Source organism: Physcomitrium patens, chromosome 26, assembly GCF_059467195.1.
Source record: "Physcomitrium patens ecotype Gransden chromosome 26, ASM5946719v1, whole genome shotgun sequence".
In the NCBI taxonomy this organism is placed as follows: Eukaryota; Viridiplantae; Streptophyta; class Bryopsida; order Funariales; family Funariaceae; genus Physcomitrium; species Physcomitrium patens.
The window spans coordinates 10,419,428-10,445,426 of NC_143435.1; the positions used below are offsets into that span (position 1 = coordinate 10,419,428).

General features: G+C 36.7%; 2 protein-coding genes across 3 annotated transcripts; one reads left to right on the plus strand and one right to left on the minus strand.

Annotated features, from left to right (window-relative positions):
* Nucleotides 1-587: 587 nt before the first annotated feature.
* On the plus strand, nucleotides 588-4,492 carry LOC112277713 (uncharacterized). 2 transcript variants are annotated; one of them, XM_024510358.3, is made up of 11 exons: nucleotides 589-1,320; nucleotides 1,458-1,612; nucleotides 2,008-2,091; nucleotides 2,182-2,271; nucleotides 2,514-2,556; nucleotides 2,832-2,938; nucleotides 3,066-3,161; nucleotides 3,247-3,357; nucleotides 3,566-3,654; nucleotides 3,751-3,820; nucleotides 4,045-4,492. In XM_024510358.3, the coding sequence occupies exons 1-11, from the start codon at nucleotides 840-842 to the stop codon at nucleotides 4,372-4,374; spliced, it is 1,656 nt and encodes a 551-aa protein (XP_024366126.1). In that variant the 5' UTR covers nucleotides 589-839; the 3' UTR covers nucleotides 4,375-4,492. The 2 variants fall into 2 exon arrangements, with proteins under 2 accessions (XP_090104135.1, XP_024366126.1); XM_090248009.1 differs by lacking the exons at nucleotides 2,514-2,556; nucleotides 2,832-2,938 and having other exon boundaries at nucleotides 588-1,320.
* A 474-nt stretch (nucleotides 4,493-4,966) lies between these two features.
* On the minus strand, nucleotides 4,967-6,425 carry LOC112277714 (uncharacterized). The gene is made up of 2 exons (XM_024510360.3): nucleotides 5,734-6,425; nucleotides 4,967-5,543 (listed from the first exon to the last, which is right to left on the minus strand). Exon 1 carries the CDS (start codon nucleotides 6,273-6,275, stop codon nucleotides 5,754-5,756), a length of 522 nt encoding a protein of 173 aa, XP_024366128.1. The 5' UTR covers nucleotides 6,276-6,425; the 3' UTR covers nucleotides 4,967-5,543; nucleotides 5,734-5,753.
* Between the last annotated feature and the right edge of the window lie 19,574 nt (nucleotides 6,426-25,999).

The following is a 25,999-nucleotide window of genomic DNA, read 5'->3' on the forward strand; positions in this document are numbered from 1 at the left end:
TTCTAGAACAGCTTGGAATTTTTCAGATTTTAAATTTTAATTTTTTTTGTTTTGTTTTAAAAAAAAAAAGTATGATACATAAGTAAAGTTGGAGATGTCAAGTGATTTTGTGTTAGAAATGCTGTTGTAGAATACAAAAGCGTCATTTTCACAAGTTCGGAGTTCAATGCAAATAATTGAATGATCACAAAGTCCTAGTGCACAGGGAATAATTATTGCGAGATTTATTAAATAAAAAATGAAAAAAAAAATCAGAATTGAAATCAAAAACCATGTACTAAGTTTGAAAATAACATGAACAAAATTAAGGAGATCCTTATTTTAAAATTTCTGTAACTTTTTATAGAATGATATAATTACTTATAATTTTAAGTACCACTTATTTCTTTATATACATAAAAAAATGTAAAAAAGTAAAAAGAAAAGTTTAATATTTTGTGATTAGTGAATGCGATAATTTTTCAAAAGTGTTTTTTAATATTATTTAACTATATACGACACTGGAAGCATCACTATTAAATTCCCCGAGATCATCGAATAATTACTTTTGGAAATAGTCATGCATGTGGAAAACCAATTGCAAAAAACAGAAATTAAACGCCGAGTCTTTCCTCATATAATACCCTTGGTGAGTATATTACAGATACGAACATCCTTGCAGCCTGTTATCGGCAGAAGTCGCAACAATGAAGTACATTATGCGGCATTCTGAGAGCCCTCAGCAGTTCTGTGGTGTTAGAGTGGCACCAACAACTCTGAAGAAGCTGATCACTTCCTGCCTTGTGTGGAAAAGGTTGTGAAGCTCCAGACATGGTTGACGATAATTGAGGAAACTTTCGATGCAATCAGCTATGGAGTCGTGTGAGTTGGATTTGGACAAAGTGTTTGAGGTCAGCCGCTTCGACTACAGTCAATGGATGGAGCGATCAGCAGCTGACGATGGATCCGCTTCCTTCAACATGCTTATGTCCACCTACGACATCTTTTATCGGCATCGAAATGCCACTTCTGAAGACACAGGCTGCATAGGGACGATTTTTAGTGATACAAGATCGTTCAGTAGCGGCTATGATAAGATCAATAGTACAGCCATCGTAGTTCCGAGATTTTTGCATCATGTATTCGACAATGTCCATGGCCAGAATTACAATACGGTAGACGCACACAGCCTGGCCGCACAAACTGCTAGAGTCACGTTGTATGATGACCGTGAAGAGGAGCTTGCTAATGTTATCGAAGAGGAGACAACTGTTAACGAATCCCATGAGAACAATTGCGAAAATGACGGGGATATGGCTGATAACTACACAGTTGAAGGCGGTAAGGCGAGAAATTAGAAATCTCAGTCTGTGCCAAGTGCTATTAGTCTCCTTCGAGAATTGCATACATTCATGTATATCTTGTTTAAGCTGGGCCTTACAGCAAACTGACGCGATCTTGCTCATGTGGACATTCAGCCAGTGGGCAAACGAAGCCTAAGAGGAGAGGCGGACGTCGGCATAAAAGTCACTTCATGAAAAAACCAATGGCTCTGTCGGAGGTTATTTTAGAGCTGTTAGACAACGAAAGGCGCGAAAATGCATTACGGTGCTTAAGTGGACATCTTATCGAGGTTTGCACCTGTTTATTGGTCGCACATATGTTTTAAGATTGATGAAATTTTACAAGGCAGTGCTTCATGTGTGGATGTGCTCCTGAAATCGTTATCCACGCTCGCTTTCGAACGCCTCCAATCCTGATGCTGAGCATTTTTTCATACGCAATCAATACAAATTTAGAAACAAGAAAGAGGAATTTTAAAGAATTCAATATGCCTAGTGTTTCTATTGTCACGCAGTTGCTATACCGACAAGCAGCGTAAATCATTATGATTCTAAGATTTTAACTAAGATCTCCTCATATCCTTGAATGAAAAAAAGCAATGTCGACCCGTCTGACTCTGATTGGAATTGTCAAGAGACCAAGTGCACGTTCTCCCCTTAGAGCACTTCATCTTCTTTTTCCCAGAGGAGAGAGTCGGACGTTGGCTTCTACCGCAGTGCCGCTTATCAGCTCTACTACTCCTGCAGCACTATTGCAATCCTGGTTCAGGTGCGCAGATATCCTCTCAGCAGTAGAAAGAGCGTTGAAATCTGACATTACACATTGACAACAGAGAATTCACATCGTGCGGATTAGCAGGAAGTAATCACAGTCTACGGGAGAATCTATGCCGGCGACCTCACTGTGAGAGGATCTAAGCGCCTCGCAAACGTCTTAACATGTTTCCAGGTGATATCTTAGTCACCTCCAGTGGCCACCTTCAATCTTGGACAGGCCTCATGAAGTTGTCTTTGCTGCTTGAGACGGATTGAGGATCTATTGCAAATTCGACCATATGTTCACATAATTAATCCTAATTATCACCATCCTAATCTTCATGTGATTTCGTTCGAGGAAGACGAGAAGTTTCATTCTTGTACGGTAATATCTACACCTCTGAAGCATGCTTGTCTTGTATTGACCAAGAACAGTGTATAGCTTCCAGTGAGGAGACTCGTATTCCATTTGTGCGAGGTAGTATTCAAACATTTTTCAGACGGAATATGCAATCATTCTGGTGCACCCTTGTGTAAGATAGTATTTACAGCAAAACAAACATATCTTGTCATGTTCATAAACACCTCCTAGGTTTTGGGGCATGGATGACTCTGGCATGATTAAATTCAGAGGGTGTGATATTTTTTTATGTACAGCTCTTACGAATTGTGCGCACATTTAAGTTCTCTAAAATCCTGGACTCTTTCACGTCCATTAAAAGTTCAGCAGCTGACTGAATTTCTTTGAAACAGCAAGAATTCCAAACCTCTTGTATCCATTTATCCTCTCAGCGTTCACGGAGGAGGTGTACGAGAATGTTCGAGCAATATCATTATCAGTCATCCACCTGATTTGCAAGGTGTAGATTGTGAGAATAAATTTTCTTTTCTAAGCTTGCCTTCTCTCTCGCTCAACAGCGGTCTAAATTTCACAATGAAATGCTGAGTGATATAATTCATGTTACTTTTTAATTTGTAATTAAGCAGGGCTGCGAACGAGAAGCAATACAATGGGCACTTGAATCTGACACTGTTCCAGCCTGCCTCCACGTCATCGAGATTGGGAGTAAACTCTCCAAAGTGGTAAATATATCACATGAACTTCTCATTAAGTACACCTTCCAGTGGTTGCTTACCAGATGTGCTGAGCTTATTAATTGTTCTGCAGATTGCAATGTCCATATTGGAGTCGATTCTTCATGATGATCGGGCGCTTGAAGCTATTTGCGGACTGGAATGCAGCCTTGTTTTGGATGTTTTGAAGATGCTTGCAGATCTGGTGAGGATCGATTGGTGAAGTGCATTTGAAATGATTGGCAAGTGCTGTTTACTTAGTAGAACTTAATCAATAATGTGATGTGTGGTATCATATTAGTTTCGCTTACTACAAAATATTTTCTGAAACTGTCAATGAAGCACGCTGTTCAAACACTCCCTACTCGTTATCTGGTCGTGGCGATGAACTTAATGTTCACTGTCGATTGAAGGTTGCTATACTGGGAGTGGTTCAAGATTTCTCGACTCGCCTCATCTTCCAAGTAGTTCGCAGTTATACTCTTCTCTGTCAACACCCAAGGTATGTGTTAAAGTAGCTATTATTTGTGATTTACTTTCTGATGTGCAATGGTGTGTTAACGTGCAAAAGTACTGAGGTGCTGTTCACCCCGTTCAGAGCTCTGGAGTTGGTACGAAATCAGCTTCCTCGTCAACTGCAGGACCACACCTTTCATGGACTCAAGAAGGTGCCCCATTTCTTTGATACTAATCACGGAGGACTTATAAATGATTTAGTGTACACAAAACGACGTTTTTTTCGATTTCTTGTCCTGTTCTATGTACCCTACTTAACAATCAAAAGTGAAGCAGATAATCATGCAGAATTTTGTGTTGCGATTCACTCACTCAAATCTACTTTAACGTTACATTCAATGTCTTGTTGATTTCACAACATCTACTGCGTGGTTAGGTGTATCCACTCTTCCGAAGTCTCCAACATCAACTGCTGCTCTGCATTGGGAAAGTCGACACATGGATGCCTCAAACATCACCTGATTCTGAAAAGTTAAGCACTCCAAGCACGGGCACCTCTGGGTATGGCAAGGAAAGTCGATCTTCAGAAAATCGCCTGTGGAAGCAGATTTTCACCCCAAGATCCTCATCTAGGAAACTGTCTCCTCAATCACCAAAGTCGCAGGATTTTGGAAGTCCTCTCCGGCCGCTGGACCTAAACAAAAGAGACTGGTATGGTTTACCTTCCAACTTCGAGTATGTTGAGCTGGCTTTCGGCGGGGACTAGTACTTGGCATATCCTATTGCAATGCACGTTAAGCTCACCATTGTACTCTTCTGCTGCTTTAATAATTCCATATAATGTGGACCTCTACAGAGACAACCCACAATGAATTGAACTGTAATGATGCCCTTGGTTAACAGATGATGGATACACACATTGCATGATATATTTAGACGAGTTTCCAGAAACTCTGCATCCTCATCAGCAATTTTAAATCCACAAGAACTGTTTCACCCAATTATATATTGCAATTGTACTCTGTCACTGACTGCCCTAATGACCGCAGCCAGTTGTAGGAAATGAAACTCCAATGTAACAAATTCGGCCTAAATTCGACCAAGTCAGTTCTCAACGCGTGACAGCATGGTTACCAAATTTATATGTGAAAACACAAAATTTTGAGAAACACTCCGTGCAACTAGCGCAAATGATTCAGATCCCTAAAACGACGTAGTGGAGTCGGTGAGTAGACATTGCTAGATAAGATCCCACCGACTCCTGCACGATCAAAAAGCTATGAAATCAAAGTTGGAAATAATGAGAAACTCTGACAACATAACCGGACATACATACCCACGTCATTGTCGGGAGCGGATGCGGGAATCAGGTATTTAAAGTTTGTGTGCGCTAATGCTCACAGCAGAAATGGCTACAAACAGAAAGCACCCTGATTCCCATGAAACTGCGCACACAGTATGCGTGTCAACAACTCTACCAGCATATGTCACCAATTACAACACCCTTGGTCTGGTATATCACACACAGGCGAAAATCAGATCATCGCTTCACGTTGCCATTTCTTTTTCCTACGGAAAACGTCATTCCCCTCATCACTCCCAATCATGACGTGCAAAGCTGACCCCACAACCTGCTGCTATGAGGCCAGGCAATCACAGTGCACCACCCTATTTCCAACCACCTGCTCCCACTACATCCTCCCACCTCCTCCATTCTCATTCTTCCTCCCTCCTCTCACCAACCTCCATCGCAAGTGTGCAGCAGCCACCGTCTCCTTCTTCTCTTACTGTACACAATTCCCACAAATTCCATTGCACCCGCCACTGTGCCACACATCTACGCTTCGTCGCACCAAAGTACAAGCTGGTGTGCCACGCACACCCGATCGCTTCCCACCTCCCTCCTGTCGCCATCGATCTATCCTACACCGCCTGCTGCACCCCCACCAACAACATCAATTCCGCTCTGCCATGCTCAACTCACAAAACCATGGGGCAACATCCATTTCCACCAGCGACGCGGCGACCTCTCTCGCATTGCGCTCTCTCTATCTCGCTCTCTCTCTCTCTCTCTCTCTCTCTTCGATAGCTAGCCTACATTAGACCTAACCAGGAGGTAGCACACCTCCTCCCTCGCACCCAATCTCACTCCACAACCTCCAATTCGCCTTCCTTCAAATGCACCACGAACTTCCGGCTCTCCTCGCCCGGCGTCATCAGCTGCACCTTAAACGGGAGCGTCGCCGACACCGGCTTGCCCTTGAACGTCGTCACCACCTCCTTCACCTCCCCTTCCAGCCCAACGATGTCCAATTCCGGATGCTTGGGCACATGGTACACCTTCAAAGGTCCAATCACCCGTATCCGCGTCCCCGCCTCCACCTTCCCCGCTCCCTCGCTCGACCTCGATCCCCCCAAGTCCACAGCCATTGCGCACACCACTCGCACTCTCCACCGCTCGTCCGTCCTCGCCACCCTGAATCGGCCCATCGACGCAAGTGTCTCCAAGCGTCCACTGGGCCTCACAGCAGCACCGCGCGACGACACGAGCAGGCGAGCACCGGCAGCGCGGGCGCCATCCGCGACGTGGGTAGGAGCGGAGGAGCAGGGAGCAGGGAGGGCGGTGGGCGCAAGCGTGGTGGGCAGGAGCAGAGCACACGACGCCATGGCTGCAATTCAGCACGCAAGCAAGCAAGCTATCAATCACAGACCAAATTGTGATTGATCGATGGATCTGGATGTGGTCTCACCGCCCGGCCGAGCTTCGATCCGCGCGGCAACGTGATTGTGTCCAGTGCCCATGACTTCGCTGATGAATAGGCCAGACGCAGCCTTGGCACTGCCGCCGACATGAATCGCTTGCACAATTTGGAAGTGATTAAGAGCCCCATTTCTTTGACCTCCTTTTGAATAGTATCATATTTTTTTTTTATTGGCAGGTGGGAACCACAATTGTGTTTAATCCTCCCACTCGTATCAAAGAAAAAGTCATTGAATTTAAAATATTCACATGGAAATAATCAATATTCTTTTGTTCATGAACTTCTTTTTAAATTTGGTTATTGTTGAGAAATTTATCATCATAGATAATTTAAATTTATCATCATAGATTAAATTAATAATATCATCAATATGATATTATTAATTTAATCTACTTTTTTTTACATCTAATTATCTCTACTTATAAATATAATAGTAAACAAGGATAACCATGACATTATTCTTGTTAATCTATCAAAGACAAGAACTTGAAGAATGTAAATGAACAAAACATGTTGCATATCAAAGAAATATGACAAAAAGAAATGAAAAAGTATGTATATTCAAGATGAAACTAAAATTCAATTGCCAAAGACAAGAAGACTAGATACTCTTGAAATTAGAAGCTAAAAGCAAGAGAAGCATTGACAAGAGTAAGAAAGGCCTTACTTTTATCATTTTATATACTATCTAATTAAAGAACTACATAACAACATTCCATAAGCCACATAATACATGTCCAACTTGTAACACATGTATTTAATTGTCACGAACATATATATTTACCCCAATAGTTATTTATATGATTAAATAGAAGTAGATAAATATAGTTTAATTTCATAAAGTCTTCTAGAAAAGCTTCTTAGAAGCTTTATAGACGTTGTTTTGACTTTAGATGTGTTTGTGGGTTAGAAACTTCGCCAACAAATTAACCATGTATTGGTAGCTTGTAGAACAAGTTAATTCCATGTAATAGCTTGTAAAACAAGCTAATTATGTGGTATATATATAGATAACTTGCCTTGCAATTTAAGCCATGTCACTAGCAAAGACAACACATGTTGGAAGTCCTATAGAATATCGCCACATAGCTCCTAGTTAGAGAGTATATATGGAGGCAAGAGTGAAGCCTTCTTCACTCTTATCAATGCCTTTGTAGTCATTAGTCTTGTTTCAAGACTTTCCAATCTTCTTATTTTTGGCAATAGCCATTCTAATTCAATATTATATTATCTTTAAATAACTTTCTAATTCCTTTCAGTGATACAAGAGTGTAATGAAGATATTCTTTCTTCGAGATTCATGTCCGTGACAATTTATCAAGAGTACTAATATACTGTTTTTGTCTTGTTTTAGAAGCGAGTGGATTATCCTACTTCTATTGTATTTTGAAGGTTGCGGACTATCCACCTTTAAACAAAAGAAATATTTTTTAACACTGATATTTTCCATAAAGACAGTGAATTACCCCTCTTAGTGGAAATTTTTATTAGAGGTTGCAGATTACCTTCCTCTAATTTAACTTTTTGAATTTGTTTGAGTTGTCTATGAAAGGAAAATATTTGGATGCTACTTGCACTAAAAGTAAGAATAGATTTGCAACTATTACAAAACTTCATGAGTTTGTCAACACTCTAAGAGTGGAAATCTCATGTATTTTCAATGCTAATCATGGAGGAACTATGTCTATGCCTATTGAAGAATTTCAAAGTTTGTGGCAAGAAGTTGTGCAATTGAAGGAAGCAAGTAGATCAACCTCAAAACCAAATCCAAAGAATTTTGCTTCTACAAATATGATGGGAATAAAGATTAGTATGATGGAGAAGTTTGATGGAACAAAATCAAAATTTTGAGGATTTTTGCAAGAAGTCAAGCTCTATTTAAGATTGCATCATTTCCAATATTCTAATAAATTCAGTCAAGTAGGATTTATAGGTACACTTCTATTAAGAAGTGTTCTTTCTTGGTTCATACTTTTAATAGAAAAAAATTCAATTCCTTTATACTTTGAATTCATTCCTATAAGTGTTTATGGCCACATTTGGAGGAAGTGATTGAGAAAGAATAACAAAGACCAAGCTCTAATTTTTATAGCAAAGATCACAGTCAGCCACTATATATGCTATTGAATTCCAAAACCTTGTTTTTAACGTGGACTTGAATGACAAAACCCTCATAGAATCAATTTTGATATGGATTGAAGGATAATGCCAAAGACTTATTATTGAAAATGCCAAAGACAGAGTCTTTGAAATAATTTATTGCTCAAGCCATTGCATGTAACAATGAATTATTTAAAAGACATGAAGAACAAAGATATGGCTAGAGAAGAACAAATCAAATAATGATGGCAATTTCTAAGTTTTCAGAAACTTATTTATCAAAGACAGAACCAATGCAAGTTGATAAGATATGTTTTAAACCCCTCACAGAGCAAAAAAAGAGTTGACAACATAAAGAGGGCTTATGCTTGTATTGTAGAAAAGGTAACCACATTGCTCAACATTATTCAAAGAAACAATCCAATTACAAAATAAGAAGCATGATTGCCAAAGAAGACAATGTGTCAAAAAATGAGTTGCTCTAGTAATAACAAGAACCATGCGGTTGGAATCATATACAACATCCAATAAAGGTCTTATTTTCTCCTCCGATCCCTCACCTTGTATTATAATAGAAGTCTATTTAAGACCAAAAAATCACAAAGTCTTAGCCTTGTTGGATTCAAGAGCCTCAGCCTGTTTTATAGATGAAGACTTTGTCAAAAAATAAGATATATTCTTAATTATGAAAATTAAAATTATATATATATAGAAGTAATAGATAGATACTCATTGTCTTCTAAAGATATTACACATAAAACTATTTCTATAGAAATAATAACTAGTGGTCACAATAGTTTAGTAATATTTAATGTGATTAAATCTCCTTCTAACTCAATTATTTTAGGATTATTGTGGTTAAAAAGATAAAATCCTCAAATAGACTTGATTTCTCGAAATCTTAATTTTTTCCATAGTATAGCCTAAGGTCTTAGTAGGCAAGTAAAAATCCATACGTTTAGTACATCCAAACCCTTATTCGTAGGTGCAAAAGCTTTCATGCATGCTGCAAATGAAGGGCTATCTTTTGCTATATATGCCATACCCATTGCTGATAGTGAGAAGATATCAAGTGGTATTCCTAGCTAATATTAAGAATTCTACGAAATTTTTGAAAAGAAAAATGTAAGTATTCTTCTAGAGCATCATCCTTATGATTGTATTATTGATTTTCAAGAAAGAATTCAACTACCATTTGAACCAATATATAGCCTATCACAAAATGTGTTAGTTACACTCAAAGAATATATTGATGAGAACTTGGCTGAGAACTTTATATGCTATTCTAAATCTCCAACTAGTGTTCTTATCTTATTTGTGAAGAAAAAAGATGGATCTCTACAAATATGTGTAGATTATTGAGGATTTAACAAGATCATCATTAAAAATATGTATTTTCTACTTTTGATTTCAAGACTTCTTGATCAATTAAATCAAACAAAGATCTATACAAAAAAAAGATCTACAAGGAACATATAATTTGGTCCGCATCAAAGAAGAAGATGAATAAAAGAGTATTTTTTGAACTAAGTATGGATATTTTGAGTATAATATCATACCTTTTGGACTCACAAATGTACTAGCTGCTTTTCAACATGTAATGAATGATGTCTTTTGTGAGTTTCTTGATTATTTTATCATTTATTATTTGAATGATATTTTAATCTATTCTAAGAATATAAAAAAGCATAAAGTTCATGTTTGTCATATGTTACAAAAACTAAGAGATGTAAGATTATATGTGAAGATGAAAAAGTATATATTCTACACTACTCAAGTTGACATTTTTGAGATACATCATTTCCAATGAAGGCCTTATGATAGATCCAAAGAATGTCCAAACTATCATAGATTGGAAGATCTCAAGAGCAATAAGAAATGTGTAATATTTTTTGGACTTTGTTAATTATTATTAAATCTTTATCAAGAACTTTTTTTAAATTATAGCTCCACTTATACATTTGACTTGTAAAGATAAATTTGAGTGGAATAAAGAAGCCATAGCATTATTTATTGCTTTGAAGAAAGAATTTACTTATGAGCCAACTTTATATAGCGTTGACTTTTCTAAAGCATTCTTTATAAAAACAGATGCTTGAGACTTTGCCTTACATGCAACATTGTCACAAATAGAAACAGATGACAAACTCCATCTAGTAGCTTTGTATTCTATGAAATTTTCAGCAATTGAGAATAACTATGATATCTACGACAAAGAACTTCTTGTAATTATGGATTCATTTTAAGAATAGTGTTATTATCTAAAAGATGCTTTAAGTCCAATTATAATATATATAAATCACAAGAACCTTGAGTATTTCATTTTGGCACGTATTTTGAATCATCACCAAGCCCATTGGAGCATGTCATTATTAAGATTTGATTTCAAGATCACATATTGACCTAAAAAACAATAAGGTTTATAAGATACTCTTTTTAGATGCTCTTATCTTATATCAAAAGAAAAAGATGTATCTTTTGATCAACAAAGAATAATCTTCTTAAAGCCAGAGCATTTTCATCTTCTAGCAATGAAATCAACATTGATTATTGATTCAACCTTTGTGAAACAAATTCAATCAAGTATGTCCTTTGATCTTCTTATTCATGATATCAAGAATCTTTCTTTTAAGTCTCATGATGTTTTAAAGTTCAAATTCAAGAACAATCTATTCTATTTTGAAAGACTCCTATATGTTCCAAAAGGAGAAGCATGTTTACAAGTTCATCAAGTACATCACAACTTTCCAAAAACATGACATTTTGGATATAACAAGACTTTAGAACTTATATCTAGAGATTTTTGGTCGCTGCAAATGTAAAAGGTGGTAAAAGACTTTGTCTAGTCATGTGATATTTGTTCAAGATCAAAAACTCCTTGTCATCGATCCTATCAACTTCTCCAACCATTGCCTATACCCAAACAACTATGGTCTTCTATTTCTATAGATTTTATTACAGATCTTCTAAATTCAAGTTCATATGACTCTATATTTGTAATTGTAGATTACTTCACCAAAATGGCATATTTTATACCATGTACAAAATCTATTTTGAGGTGAAGAAATAACTAAGTTTTTCATTCACAATATCTATTGCTATCATGGAATACCAAATGATATTATCTTACATATTGAGACTCAATTCATATCAAAATTTTGGAGAATCCTATTCAAGATTTGAAAGGTAGATATAAAGCTCTCTTTGGCTTTTCATTTTCAAACAAATGGGCAAATAGAATGGATAAATCAAGTTTTAGAGCATTATTTGAGGTGTACTATCAATTATAATTTGACAAGTCTTTTGCCATTGATAGAGTTTGCATACAATAATTGAGTATATTCTTCTATTCAATAAATATATTTCTTTGCCAATTATAGTTATCATCTACAACTTGATACTTTTAAATTTTTAAAATTTGATAATCCTACAATAAAAGATTTAGCAAATCATTTGTCACAACTACATGCAACAGTAAAGACACAATTAACAGAAGCTCAAGAACGAGAAAAGACTTATGCGGATGCCTATGGCAAGGAGCAACCACAATTCAATATGAATGACAAGGTACAATTACTTCGTCACAATATCAAGACTACTTATCTTTTTGATAAGTTGGACTATCATAGGCTAGAACCTTTTCCTATTTGTGAACAAATCAATCTTATTGTTTATTGATTATATCTACTAGATTCTATAAAGATCTACCTTATATTTCATGTATCTTTTCTTGAGTAATATAAGATTGTGAATATCTTAAGAAGAAGACAAATGCCACCTCCTCTTATAGAAGTCGATAATAATCAACAATTATCAAGGACAAGAACTCAATGAAAAAGTAATTCAGACAAGTGAACCTTCACTCAAAGAAAGGTAACAAAATATAAATAAACGAGTATGTATATTGAAAGAGAAACTGGAATGGCTATTGCAAAAAGACAAGAAAACTAGAGATCCTTGAAACTACACTGGAAGCAAGAAAAGAGATAACAAGAGTGAAGAAGGCTTCACTCTTGTCTCTATATATACTATCTAACTAGGGGCTACGTGGCCACGTTCTATAGGACCTCCAATATGTGTTGACTTTGTAGGACACATACCTTGACTTACAAGGCAAGTTTTTCTACGTGTGGGCTACATAGTTAGCTCGGTCTTCAAGCTAACAACATGTGTAGCACATGGCCAACTTGTTGACCACGTTTCTAATCCAAAAAATCAATTAAAGACACCTATGAAGTCAAAGCAACGTCTATGAAGCTTCTAGAAAGCTTCCATATCAAATACTATAGAATTAACTTATTTTTACCTACTTGTATATGTAATTATGAGTATGTCCGTTGTCGTACTGTAATTACTTACAGTATGTAAAAATTAGTGAAAACATGTAATATGTTTATAAGTCTTAATGTGAGTTAGAATAGTTAGTATGTTAATTTAAAGTGAATTGAAATAAGAAAACTTATTTGGAAGTTAATCTAGTTTGATCATAGAGTTTATATTATATAGGATTTAGATAGTTAGTATAAAGATTAAGGGAAGGGAGGAGTTAAAAGATGAAAATATAACTAGAAGGAGGCTTATTGGGAAGGATGAAAGTAAGGCATGGTTGGATGAAGGCAAGGGGTGAAGAACTTCATCCCTATTGGTCGAATACCATGCCCAATGGGCTTTGAGGAGGCTGCCCGAGGCCATATTAGGAATTAGGGTTCCTCTTTCGAGGCCATTCGAGCTTTTGAGGCTAGGGTCAGAAGGTTTAGGGTTTTGGGTATAATTTGGGTGAAGATTTTGTGTGATTTCGAGTTTTTATGGAAAAGATATGAATGTTCAAAGATAAGGTGTCAATTTCATACCTACTGTCACTTCTTTTGGGCATCACATACGAATACGGAGAGCAACGGAAGATCGGCGACTGGATTTGGAGGGAGCATTTTTTCGGCTACACATTCTACTTACTGTATAGTGAATTCTAAGATTGGGTGAAGGAGTTATGAGGCGTTGAAGACAGCACTTGTCATTTGAAGGCAGTAAGTATATTGTTTTGTTGCTAGTTATGGGTGAAGCCATAACTTGAGTTTCTGGACGAATTTTTGGCTCAAAATTTCCACAAGTGTGTGTAATTGGGTTAAGAAGCTTTAGATCAAAGTTTCATAGTATTTGAATAATTACTTTGTGAGATATGAAGGAAGTTGTACACGGGTGTAAAAAAGCTAGGGTTTGAAGCTACAGTTAGGGTTTTCAAGATATCACAAGATCCAAGATGAATTTACGGTTGAATTTTGGTATGATAGTTGCTAAAGATATATCAGTACTCCATATAAAATTTGGAGTTGTTTAGACGGTTAGATCGTAAGTTATGAGCTGTTGAATTTCGGAAAAAATTCCTCATAAGGATATATAAGTTTTTTATAACACCTTATCAAGTATTTTGGTGTTCTTTGGATTTTAAGGCTTATATATTGATGTAATTGCTCCAAAGGAGAGGAGTTTATATATATAAAATTTTTACCCTTATGTTTCAAACTTGATTGAGTATTTAGTGACAGCTAGAAGCCCAGCGCTTTCTTGAGGCAAATTCTCTCTACCCCGACATATTTGGTGCTTCCACTGAGAGAGCCTTAAGGCACTGAAATTCTCAATAAGTTAGAATGGGGGATCAAGTTCCAGGGTTTGGATTACCAAGTGGAGTAGGTGCTCATGATTTATTCAGGGCATTTGCTCAATTTATGGAAGAAAGGCAACAGGTGCATGGGGAGGATAAGAATACCACCAAAGCTTTACAAGCAGTGGTAGATAAGGTTGGGAGGTTTGATGGGAGGAACATCACTAAGTTCCTCAGGGTTTATACATGTGAAATGGAAGTGCATCAGGTTTCAGAAGTGAAGATGATTTCTACCTTTGATTTGGCAGTGGTACCAGAAATCAGAGAGAGGGTGCAAGAGTTGCATACTAAGACTATATCATGGAAGAAATTTGAAGAACTCTTGAAAGATGAGTTTTTTGAGGAGGATTCAGAAAGAATGATAAAACAAACTTTTTTGGATTGGATTGAGCAAAGGCCAGGGAATCAAATGGCTCCCAATGAATTAATCAGGAAATTTGAGGCTAAGTTTGGATAGTTACCACGACAAGAGAGGCAGCTTTTGGAAACAAGGAAGACTGGATTGTTTTTACAAGTAGCTGATGAACATTTGGAGGATAAGCTACTCTTTTATCTAGCAGACAAGACATCTGAGAGTGGTTTTACTAATGATTGGAAGCTAGTAAAAGAGACACTGGGGCTTTTGGCTAGGCAACAAAAGATTAAGACTCGTGGATTATTATCAAGGTTGGAGCCAATGCCTGTATCTCAAAATCTAATGCCACCTCAAAACGGAATCAAGACTGTTAAGGATGGTACTCTTGAAGAACTAATTAAGGGCATACAGGACTTGAAGGTAGAAATGACTGAATTGAAGAAATCCCAGATGGCAAGCTCATCAAAGACAATTGAAGGCTCAAACGGATTTATAGAAAGATGTATGTGGTGTGACAATCCAAACCATAAGCGTGGTGAGTGTGATAGCTATAAGGCTGCAATCAAGGATGGTTTTGTGTATTTCAAAGAGGGCAGGATAAGACTCACAGGGTCAGATGAGCCTCTAAAGACTAATTTTGGAAAGGGTGGCATGAAAAAATTAGTAGAGGAGCAAACATCAAAGAATAGTGCCATAAAAGGGGAAGGAGCTGAGTCTTATTCTATTACAGTTGAACAAAAGGGAGTTAAGGCTGTTTCTTTGCCAACTAAAGGAGTTATGATGAGGGGAGCTGAAGCTATCAGAAAGAAAACTGGGTGGAATGATCCAGTTGATGCTATTAGCATTAAAGCATATTTGTGTGGAGACAAGCATGATGATGATATGTATGATGCTATGGTTGAAGAAAAAAGAGGTAGAACTATTCATGAAGAGGATGTTATTGAGCCTGAAAACAAGAGGAGGTCTCCAAGAAATAAAGAAGCTTCTAAGGAGCAAAAAACTGAGAAGGTATCTTCTTCTACTCATCCTGGTAGTGCACCATTACCAAAAGAGTGGTGGGAGAAGGGCAAAGAAAAGGAGAAAGAAGATACAAGCAGACCTAAAGGTAAAACTCCTGCTTATAAACTTCAATCTGAGATTGAATCATCTACAAATATGAAGAGTATTTTAGAGGAGAAGATCTTGGATGCAAAGATTGAATTCACTCTAAGAGAGGCTTTAGGCATAGCCAAAAAAGATTTTCATGAATTAATCATCAATGTGATAAAGAGGAAGAGGCAAATGATAGCAGAAGCTATTATGGTAGAGGCATTGGATACTCGGATAACTGTGGATGAAGAAGAAGAGATAGGATAGATATTTGCACAATTTGCAATGTCTGAAACTAGAAATAAGGTTGATATGGAAAACAAGGTTTCATTTAAACATGTTGAAGGTAAAAGAGAGCATCAAGTGAAATGCATACTTTTGGGATTTACAGGGATAAGGAAGGATGCACAAGAAGCAAGTGTTAATACTTGCTCCAAATGTGAAAATGAGAGAATAGAGAGTAGTAGTTATTCAGTTCCTTATTGGGCTAGAGCTACTATAGAAACATATGTGAGATTGGAGGACTTTAAAGATCCAATTTTGGCCCTGGTTGATCATGGATCTGAAATCAACATCATGTCAAGGAAGATATATGAGAAGAATAAGTGGCCAATTGATATCAACCATGGTTGGGTAATCAGAGCTGCAAACAATCAACAAGGTGATTTACATGGAGCTTGTCCAGCTGTAAAGACTAGAATTGGAGATGTAGAAGTGGAGCAAAATTTCTTTGTGCAAAACTCTACTACATATCCGGTAATACTTGGTTAACCTTATATTACAGCTGCTAGAATGGAGACTAGAGTCTTGAATGATGGTTCACATTATGCCAGAATTCGGAGTTGGGATGGGAGAAAAGCTGTGCAATTTATTACTGTGAAACCTATCCATGAGAGACACAGAGAATAATTAAGAGGGATGCCCTTCGAGCCAGGAAATAACTTTGTGGATTTCTAAAAAGCACCCTTGTAAGATGGGGGCACATGGGTGCAAATGATTCATCTACAAACCCGAGTATAGATAGTATGAGTTTTGGATTTTTGAACTTATCTAGTAATGGATTTGTGAGTGTTCAAAAGGTTAAAGATTTAGATTCTATAAATAAAAAAAAGATAAAGAAACAAGAGAAGAACTTAAAAAGAGTGGGTTTAGTTTCAAGTGATGAAGCCATAGTTGGAGTAATAGAAGAAATAGGTTTGGAAGATGATTTGGTAAAGGTTTTGGAGAATCTGGCTATAAACATAGATGGAGATGCTATAGTAGAAATATATTCAAGAAGGACTTATGAAGGATTAGAAAGGATGGTAGCAAATGGTGGACTTGCTACAAACTATGGGTTGAAGCATGAGGCTAGAGTATAAACTAAATATAAAACTGTGGCAAGAAAGGTAAAGCCTGTAGCTATACAATTACCAGTTGATAATATGGAGCATATTAAACAAGCAGTTATGGAGCCAAGTCTAAGAGAGAGGCGTCGAATTGGACATCAATTTACACAAGAATCATTAGCTAAGTTGAAGATTGGAAGGGGTGACTTCTTAACATCAACGGAGGAAGATATATTTCAAGAAATGCTTATTAGACATGGTAAGGCATTTGCCTTAACTCCTGATGAAATCGGATGTGTGGATCTTAGTATTATAGTACCTATGGTAATCTTTACAATGCCACATGTTCCATGGAATTTAAAGCCTATACTTGTGCCTAGAGCTTTACTTCCAAAATTGATAGAATTATTAAAAGAGAAGGTGAAGATGGGTATTTTGGAACCTTCAATTGCTCCCTATTCTAATAGATGGTTCACAGTACCCAAGAAGTCAAGGAATTAAGGTTTATTCAGGATATGCAACCTGCAAACAGGGTGACTATTCGAAATATGGGATCAGGTCCCATAGTAGATGAAGTGGCTGAACAATTTGCAGGTCATGCCATTTATTCTATTGGAGACTTATATTCTGGATATGACCAATTTCAATTGGCTAAAGAGAGTAGAGATTTAACTACCATGAAGACTCCTTTGGGTTTAATGAGGATGTGTACGCTACCTCAAGGTGCAACCAACTCAGTGGCTCATATGCAAAATGCTATGAACCAAATATTAAAAGAATTTGTGCCTGAGAAAACCATTCCATTTCTAGATGATATACCTATAAAAGGAGATAAAGAAGAAGATAAGGATGAGACTATGGAGGTTGAAGGTTGTAAAAAGTTTGTGAAGAAACATATTGAAGATGTGGCTCAGATATTGGAGAGATTGGAGTCAGTTAATCTCACGTTATCTTTAGAGAAATCAAGCTTTGGAGTTGATGAGATTCTAGTGGTGGGGCATATGTATGGCAGGTATGGTAGGAAACCAAACCCTGATAAGATTGATGCTATATCTAGAATTAAGGCTTGTAAAAATGTTACAGAAGCAAGAAGGTTTTTAGGAGCATGTATATTCTATCACATTTGGGTGCCACACTTTGCCCATATCTCAGAGCCACTATATAAGTTATTAAGGAAGGGTAAGAAATTTGTATGGGAAGAAGAATAAGAAAAAGCTATGGAAAATCTAAAAAAAATGTTGAGTTCACCACCTGTGCTTAAACAAGTGGATTATCAATGTGAAAGACTAGTAGTTGTAACAGTGGATACAAGCCCTATAGCAATTGGATGGACTATTGGACAAAATGATGTAGAAGGAAGAAGATTTGCTATAAGGTTTGGAGCTAGGGTTCTTACAAAGAGACAAAGGGCTTATCCACAAGTTAAAAGAGAGCTTTGGGAAGCGCTTACAGCATTAAAGGCTGAGAGGAATTATTTGATTGGAGCAAGTATGGTTTTGGAAACAGATTGTTTGCCATTACTTGGAATGATAATTAACTGTACTACTCTAGATATTGCCATGCTAAGATGAATAGCCTATATAAGGACATTAAACCCTGTTTTGGTACATATTACTGGTAAAGAGAACTTGGTGGCAGATATGTTGTCCAGAGCTAGATATACATTTGAAGAAGAGATGATGGCATATGAAAGAGGTGAAGATGAAGAAGAGAAGAATTATGGAAGTTCATTTGCTACTGGTGGAATGGATTTTGGTGACAAGGTTCAAAATTTCTATGAAAGTACGTATGAAGGCAAGTTGAAGGATATTGGAATTTATTTAAGCACAATGAAAAAACAAGAAGGGAGGATGGACAAAACCTTCAAAGATATTAGACACCAATCCTATGGTTATATACTCAGGGATGGATTTCTATGGAAGAGGCCAAAAAGAGGTGACAAAATCCCATTGAGAGTTATAGGAGATCTTGAAACTAAAATTAAGGTTTTAAGAGAATATCATGATACACTTTGGGCAGGATATAGAGGAGTTTGGGCCACATATACTAAGATCAAATAAAGGTATTGGTGGAAGGGTTTATACAAAGATGTAGAAGACTTTGTGAGTTCATGCATAGAGTGCCAACTACAATCTAAGGTTAGGTATAGAGATGGATTACATCCTACTTATCCACCTTCTATACATTTTCAATAAGTAATTGATTTGGTAGCTATGCCTTCAGGATTATGGGGTATGAAATATTTGGTTTTAGCAAGAGAAGAGTTATCAAACTATATTGAAGGAAGGGCTTTGAAAACCAAGACCACGGAAGCAATATGTAGGTTTATATTAGAAGACATCTTCAGCAGATATGACTATATTGGGAGGATGAGAGCTGATAGACGAGAATTGGATGCCATAGAAGTAAGACATTTTTTCAAAAAGTACGCAGTTCAATTGAAGTTGACTACTTCTTATAATCCTAAAGCCAATGGAAAGAGTGAAAGAGGTCATCCTCCAATCATTTATGCATTGGTTAAGGCATGTAACGGTAAATCAATTCAATGGCCTAAACTGCTTCCATTTACTTTATGGGCTGATAGAACTACTCATAGTACTGTCACTAGTTATATGCCTATGGAATTAATGCTAAGACAAAAATCTATAATGCCTGCTGAAGCAACCTATCCTACATGGATGTTTTTGTCTTGGGAAGATAACATTAATAGAGAAAGGTTATTAAAGCTTCGAATCCAACAGTTAAGAAGATTACCTGAGGACCTACAAATTGCAGTTCAGAGGTTAAAGGAAGCAAGATTGAAAAATAAAGAGAGGTTTGATAAGACTCATAGGTTAAGGCCTAAACCTATAGAGATTTGAGATTGGATTCTAGTTTATGATAGCAGCCTTGAGCATCAACATAGTACTGTAAAGAAATTTGCAAAAAAATGGTTTGGACCATATGTGGTGGTTATAGTCCATGATAATGCCACATATACCTTACGTGAGTTAGATGGAGCTATCATTAGAATTCCAATAGCAGGGAAGAGGGTGAAGGCTTTCAAAAGAAGAGATGGGCGGTTTCAAATAGAAGATCTTGAAGAATTCTTACCTCAATATTTGGACCAAGAACATGAAGAAGAAGACTCTATGAGTGATTCCAAGAAGTCTCAAGAGGATGAAGAAGAGTAGTATGTGGCACATACCGGAGGATGTGCAGATTTGGAGGGGGTGGATGTCGTACTGTAATTACTTACAGTATGTAAAAATTAGTGAAAACATGTAATATGTTTATAAGTCTTAATGTGAGTTAGAATAGTTAGTATGTTAATTTAAAGTGAATTGAAATAAGAAAACTTATTTGGAAGTTAATCTAGTTTGATCATAGAGTTTATATTATATAGGATTTAGATAGTTAGTATAAAGATTAAGGGAAGGGAGGAGTTAAAAGATGAAAATATAACTAGAAGGAGGCTTATTGGGAAGGATGAAAGTAAGGCATGGTTGGATGAAGGCAAGGGGTGAAGAACTTCATCCCTATTGGTCGAATACCATGCCCAATGGGCTTTGAGGAGGCTGCCCGAGGCCATATTAGGAATTAGGGTTCCTCTTTCGAGGCCATTCGAGCTTTTGAGGCTAGGGTCAGAAGGTTTAGGGTTTTGGGTATAATTTGGGTGAAGATTTTGTGTGATTTCGAGTTTTTATGGAAAAGATATGAATGTTCAAAGATAAGGTGTCAATTTCATACCTACTGTCACTTCTTTTGGGCATCACATACGAATACGGAGAGCAACGGAAGATCGGCGACTGGATTTGGAGGGAGCATTTTTTCGGCTACACATTCTACTTACTGTATAGTGAATTCTAAGATTGGGTGAAGGAGTTATGAGGCGTTGAAGACAGCACTTGTCATTTGAAGGCAGTAAGTATATTGTTTTGTTGCTAGTTATGGGTGAAGCCATAACTTGAGTTTCTGGACGAATTTTTGGCTCAAAATTTCCACAAGTGTGTGTAATTGGGTTAAGAAGCTTTAGATCAAAGTTTCATAGTATTTGAATAATTACTTTGTGAGATATGAAGGAAGTTGTACACGGGTGTAAAAAAGCTAGGGTTTGAAGCTACAGTTAGGGTTTTCAAGATATCACAAGATCCAAGATGAATTTACGGTTGAATTTTGGTATGATAGTTGCTAAAGATATATCAGTACTCCATATAAAATTTGGAGTTGTTTAGACGGTTAGATCGTAAGTTATGAGCTGTTGAATTTCGGAAAAAATTCCTCATAAGGATATATAAGTTTTTTATAACACCTTATCAAGTATTTTGGTGTTCTTTGGATTTTAAGGCTTATATATTGATGTAATTGCTCCAAAGGAGAGGAGTTTATATATGTAAAATTTTTACCCTTATATTTCAAACTTGATTGAGTATTTAGTGACAGCTAGAAGCCCAGCGCTTTCTTGAGGCAAATTCTCTCTACCCCGACACCGTGACATTACCCCCTCCTTCTAGGGACAAGTTCCACAAGTAGCGGTCATCATATGTTGATGAAATCTATGATGCGACGAATTGTATTTGCCACATACTCTGATCTTTGCTCTCTTCGAAGATGATTGATAGGGCCTCTCAACCATCGGTAGTGTTCCATACTAGGGCGGGAAGACCACCCAGTTATTTGATCATTGTTGAGGCCTTCATAACTTCCTTCGAATAGAATATTTGGAACACCATCAAAAGTTGTTCCTACCTCTAGCAAAATCACCAAACATCGGGAGTCCCTTCTCAAATCGTGATATCAAATGCGTTGTATCTCACCATCTATTCGAGAAAGAACATGTCGTTCTTGAAGATCTTCATCTCGATTTTGTTGTCTTGAAGGTTGTGACAATCATAATGTCTCATCCGGCAGATCAGCAAATGAAGGCTCTTGAGTCGAATCTGTTGGTTGTTGGTTCTCCAACTCATCAGCGTCACAACTACAAAGAAGCTACGAACAAGGATTGAAAGTAGAATGTTATCTTGCCTAGATGTTGTTTCTTTGATAAAGAAGATTTTAGTCTTGATTTTGATGGATGTCTTCGATGAAAAGCCTCCACCACCTTTGTTGTATTTACAAGATTCTTTATTGGCTCCCATGTGCATTCACTAATATCATATCCGTGCCAATGGACAAGATATTCCAATTTATTTCGGTGCCGCCTTGAATCTAAGAGTTCTTCTACTTCAAACTCTTCATTATTGTCCACTTCTATAAGAGGAAGTGGAGCTTGTCGTCTTCTTGGTATGCCCACTATCTTGTATGGTTTAAGAAGAGACACGTGGAATACTGGATGGATTTTCATTGACTCTAGTAGATGTAAACGATATGCAATTGGATTGATTTGTACAGAAATAGAAAATGGTCTAAGTCTTCGATAGTCCAACTTATGACAACGACAAGTGGTCTTGATATTGCGACAAAGTAGCCATACCTTATCACCCAAGATGAATGGTGGTTATTCTTTTTGATAGACATCCGTATTGACCTTTTGTTGTTCTTGAGCTTCTTTTAACTGCGCCTTCATCGTTGCATGTAGCTCTAATAAATGAATCGCCAAATCTTTCGCAGCACGATTATTAACTTTTGAAAAGTCAAAAGTATCAAGTTGTGCATGATAACCATAATTAGTAAAGAAAGATGTTTGTTTTGTAGAAGAATGTACCGTGTTATTGTAAGCAAACTCTGCCAATGGCAAAAGAGTTGTCCAATCATCTTGTTGGTAGTTAATGATACATCTTAAATATTGCTCCAAAACTTGATTAACACGCTCCGTTTGTCCATCAGTTTGAGGATGGAATGTTGAAGATAGTTTTATATCCACTTTTAAAATCTTGAAAAGAGTCTGCCAAAATCTTGATACAAATTGAGTTCCCCTATCTGATATAATATCCTTAGGTAATCCATGATAGTAATAGATATTGTCAAGAAAGAGCTTAGTTGTTTCTTCACCTGTGATAGATTTTGTACATGATACAAAATGTGCCATCTTGATAAAACGATCTACTATCACGAATATAGAGTCATAAGAACCTGAGATTAGAAGATCCATGATGAAGTCCATAGAAACAGAAGACCATGGTTGTTTTGGAATGGGTAATGGTTGAAGAAGTCCAAAAGATCGATGACGAGAAGTTTTTGATCTTGAGCAAACATCACATGATTGTACAAAATCTTTGACTGCCTTCCACATTTGAGGCCACCAAAAATCCCTAGATATCAGCTCCAAAGTCTTATTATATCCAAAATGTCTTGTTGTTGGGAAGTTGTGACGAGCTTGAAGAATACGTAAACGTGCTTTTCTTTCTGGAACATATAGGCGTCCTTCAAAATAGAATAGGTTATTCTTGAATTCAAATTTAGAGGGATCATGAGATTTAGAAGAATTATTCTTGATATCATGAATAAGAGGGTCTGAAGACATACTTAACTAGACTTGCTTAAGAAAAGTTAAATCAATAGTCAATGTTGATTTTATTGCTCGAAGATGAAATTGCTTCAACTTTAAGAAAACCATTTTTTCTTGCTCAAAAGCTGCATCTTCTTCTTTTGGTACAAGATAAGAATGTCTAGATAAGGCATCAGACAAACCTTGTTGTTTTCTTATCCGATAAGTGATGATGAACTCGAATCTTAATAAAGACATGCTCCAACGAGCTTGACGACGATTTAATACATGTGCTGACATAAAATATTTGAGGTTCTTGTGATCCTTATACACGGTGACTGGATTGGAAGTGCCTTCTAGATAATGACGCTATTCTTGAAAAGAATCTACAATTGCAAGAAGTTCTTTATCATGGATCTCATAATTGATTTTTGCTGCTAAGAATTTTCTTGAATGAAAGGCTACTGGATGAAGTTTGTCATCTATTCCCATTTGTGATAAAACCGCACCGAGAGCAAAGTCTGATGCATCTGTTTCCATAAAGAATGCTTTGGAAAAATCAACACAGTACAAGATTGGTGCAAAAATAAATGTTGTCTTCAAAGATTCAAAAGCAACTTCCATTTCTTGATTCCATTGGAGTTTGTCTTTACAATTCAAACGTATAAGTGGAGCTGCAACTCGAGAGAAGTCCTTGATGAAGATCCGATAGTAGTTGGCAAATCCCAAAAAGCATTGGACATCTCTCATCATTTTTGGAATCTTCCAATCTATAATAGTTTGAACTTTCTAAGGATCCATTATAAGTCCATCATTTGAAATGATGTAACCTAAGAAATCGACTTGAGTAGTGTGGAATACACACTTTTCTATCTTGGCATAGAGTCGTGCATCTCTTAATTTTTGTAACACATGACGAACATGAAGTTCATGTTCTTCTGGATTCTTAAAATAGATCAAGATGTCGTCTAGATAATAGACCTCAAAATCGTCCAAAAACTCTCAAAAAACATCATTCATTAGATGTTGAAAAGCTGTTGGTGCATTTATAAGTCCAAAAGGCATGATGTTGTATTCAAAATGTCCATACCTAGTTCGAAATGCACTCTTCCATTCATCTCCTTCTTTGATGCATACTAGATTGTATGCTCCCCGGAGATCTATTTTTCTGTAGATCTTACCTTGATTCAGCTGATCAAGAAGTCCAGATATTAAAGGTAGTCGATACCTGTTCTTGATGGCAATCTTGTTGAGTCTTCGATAATCAACACACATCCACAATGATCCATCTTTTTTCTTCACAAATAGAATTGGAGCTCCTGCCAAAGATTTAAAATGGCATATGAAATTTTTGGCGAGATTTTCTTCAATATACTCCTTGAGTTCAGTCAACTTATTTTGTGATAAACTATAGATTGGTCCGAATGGCGGTTGTGCTCCTTCTTGAAGGTCAATTGAGCAATCATAGGGACGATGTTCTAGGAGTGTATCCGCATTCTTTTTTTCGAATACATCTTAAAATTGTTGATATTGGCTGGGAATGCCACTTGAAGTCTTTTCACCAGTAGAAACAAGTTTGGCATAAATAATATATGGTGATTCTTTCATAGCACCATGCAAGAAAGCTTTTGCACCTATAAATACGGATTTAATTGAATTGGACTTATGACTCTTTACTTAATTAACTACATTGTTAGTTATACTTTTAGAGAAAGTAAGAGTTCGAGAAATCCAATCTATTTGAGGGTTGTATTTTTCTAACCACGATAAACCTAAAATGAGTGGATTAGAGGGAGATCTAATGATATTAAATACTACAAAGCTATTATGACCATTGATTATTACTTCTATAGGAAGGATTTCATGAATAATATCTCCAGAAGACAATGGACGACCATCTATGACTTCTATATGAACAGGTTTAGTTTTCTTTACTAAAGATATGCTATGTCTTTTAGTAAATTCTTCATCTAAGAAACACGCCGAGGCTCTTGAATCTAACAAGGTAGAGTCTTTGTAATATTTAGATCCTAAAATAATATTTAATGTAAAACAAGGAGAGGGCTCTGAGGAGAGAATAGGACCTTTACTAGATGTTGTGCAAGGTTTGAGCCGCACGGTCCCTATTGTAGCTAGACAAACTCGTTTTTTGACATATTATCTTCTTTCACAACCATACTCCTCATTTTGTGATTGCATCATTTATTTGGACAATGTTGAGCAGTGTGCTTTGATTCTCCACAATATAAACATAATCCTTCTTGACGATGATGAGTCTTTTCTTGTTCAGTAAGAGGTTTGAAATGTACTGCATCAATTTGCATATCCTCTACTTTCAAATGTATGTGTTGAAGAGGTGTTGGTATTGCCATTGAATTATAGTAACGTTGAGGTCCACTTGTACAGTTCTCAGATCGAAATTCAAAAAGGCGATTGTCGCACTTCATAGCAAAGTCAATTGTTTTGCTCAATGTTTGAGGATCAGGTAAATTGAGCATTAATTTTTTTACCTCATATTGTAATCCGTAGAAAAATTGGCTAATAAGTGTAGCATCATCTCACTTGATATCAGTTGCAAGTTGTCAAAATTATGAAGCATACAATATTACTGATCGATTGCCTTGTCGTAAAATATGGATTTTATTGATTGCAACACAAATTGCATCATGTTCTCTATACATGGATCGAAACT

Bases quoted from the DNA above. Each gene is read 5' to 3' on its own strand.
- LOC112277713 (XM_024510358.3), top strand. From the start codon at position 840: ATGCAATCAGCTATGGAGTCGTGTGAGTTGGATTTGGACAAAGTGTTT. The intron at 3,358-3,565 runs GTGAGGATCGAT...TGTCGATTGAAG, and splicing joins TGAAGATGCTTGCAGATCTG to GTTGCTATACTGGGAGTGGT. The intron at 3,655-3,750 runs GTATGTGTTAAA...CACCCCGTTCAG, and splicing joins CTTCTCTGTCAACACCCAAG to AGCTCTGGAGTTGGTACGAA.
- LOC112277714 (XM_024510360.3), bottom strand. From the start codon at position 6,275: ATGGCGTCGTGTGCTCTGCTCCTGCCCACCACGCTTGCGCCCACCGCC.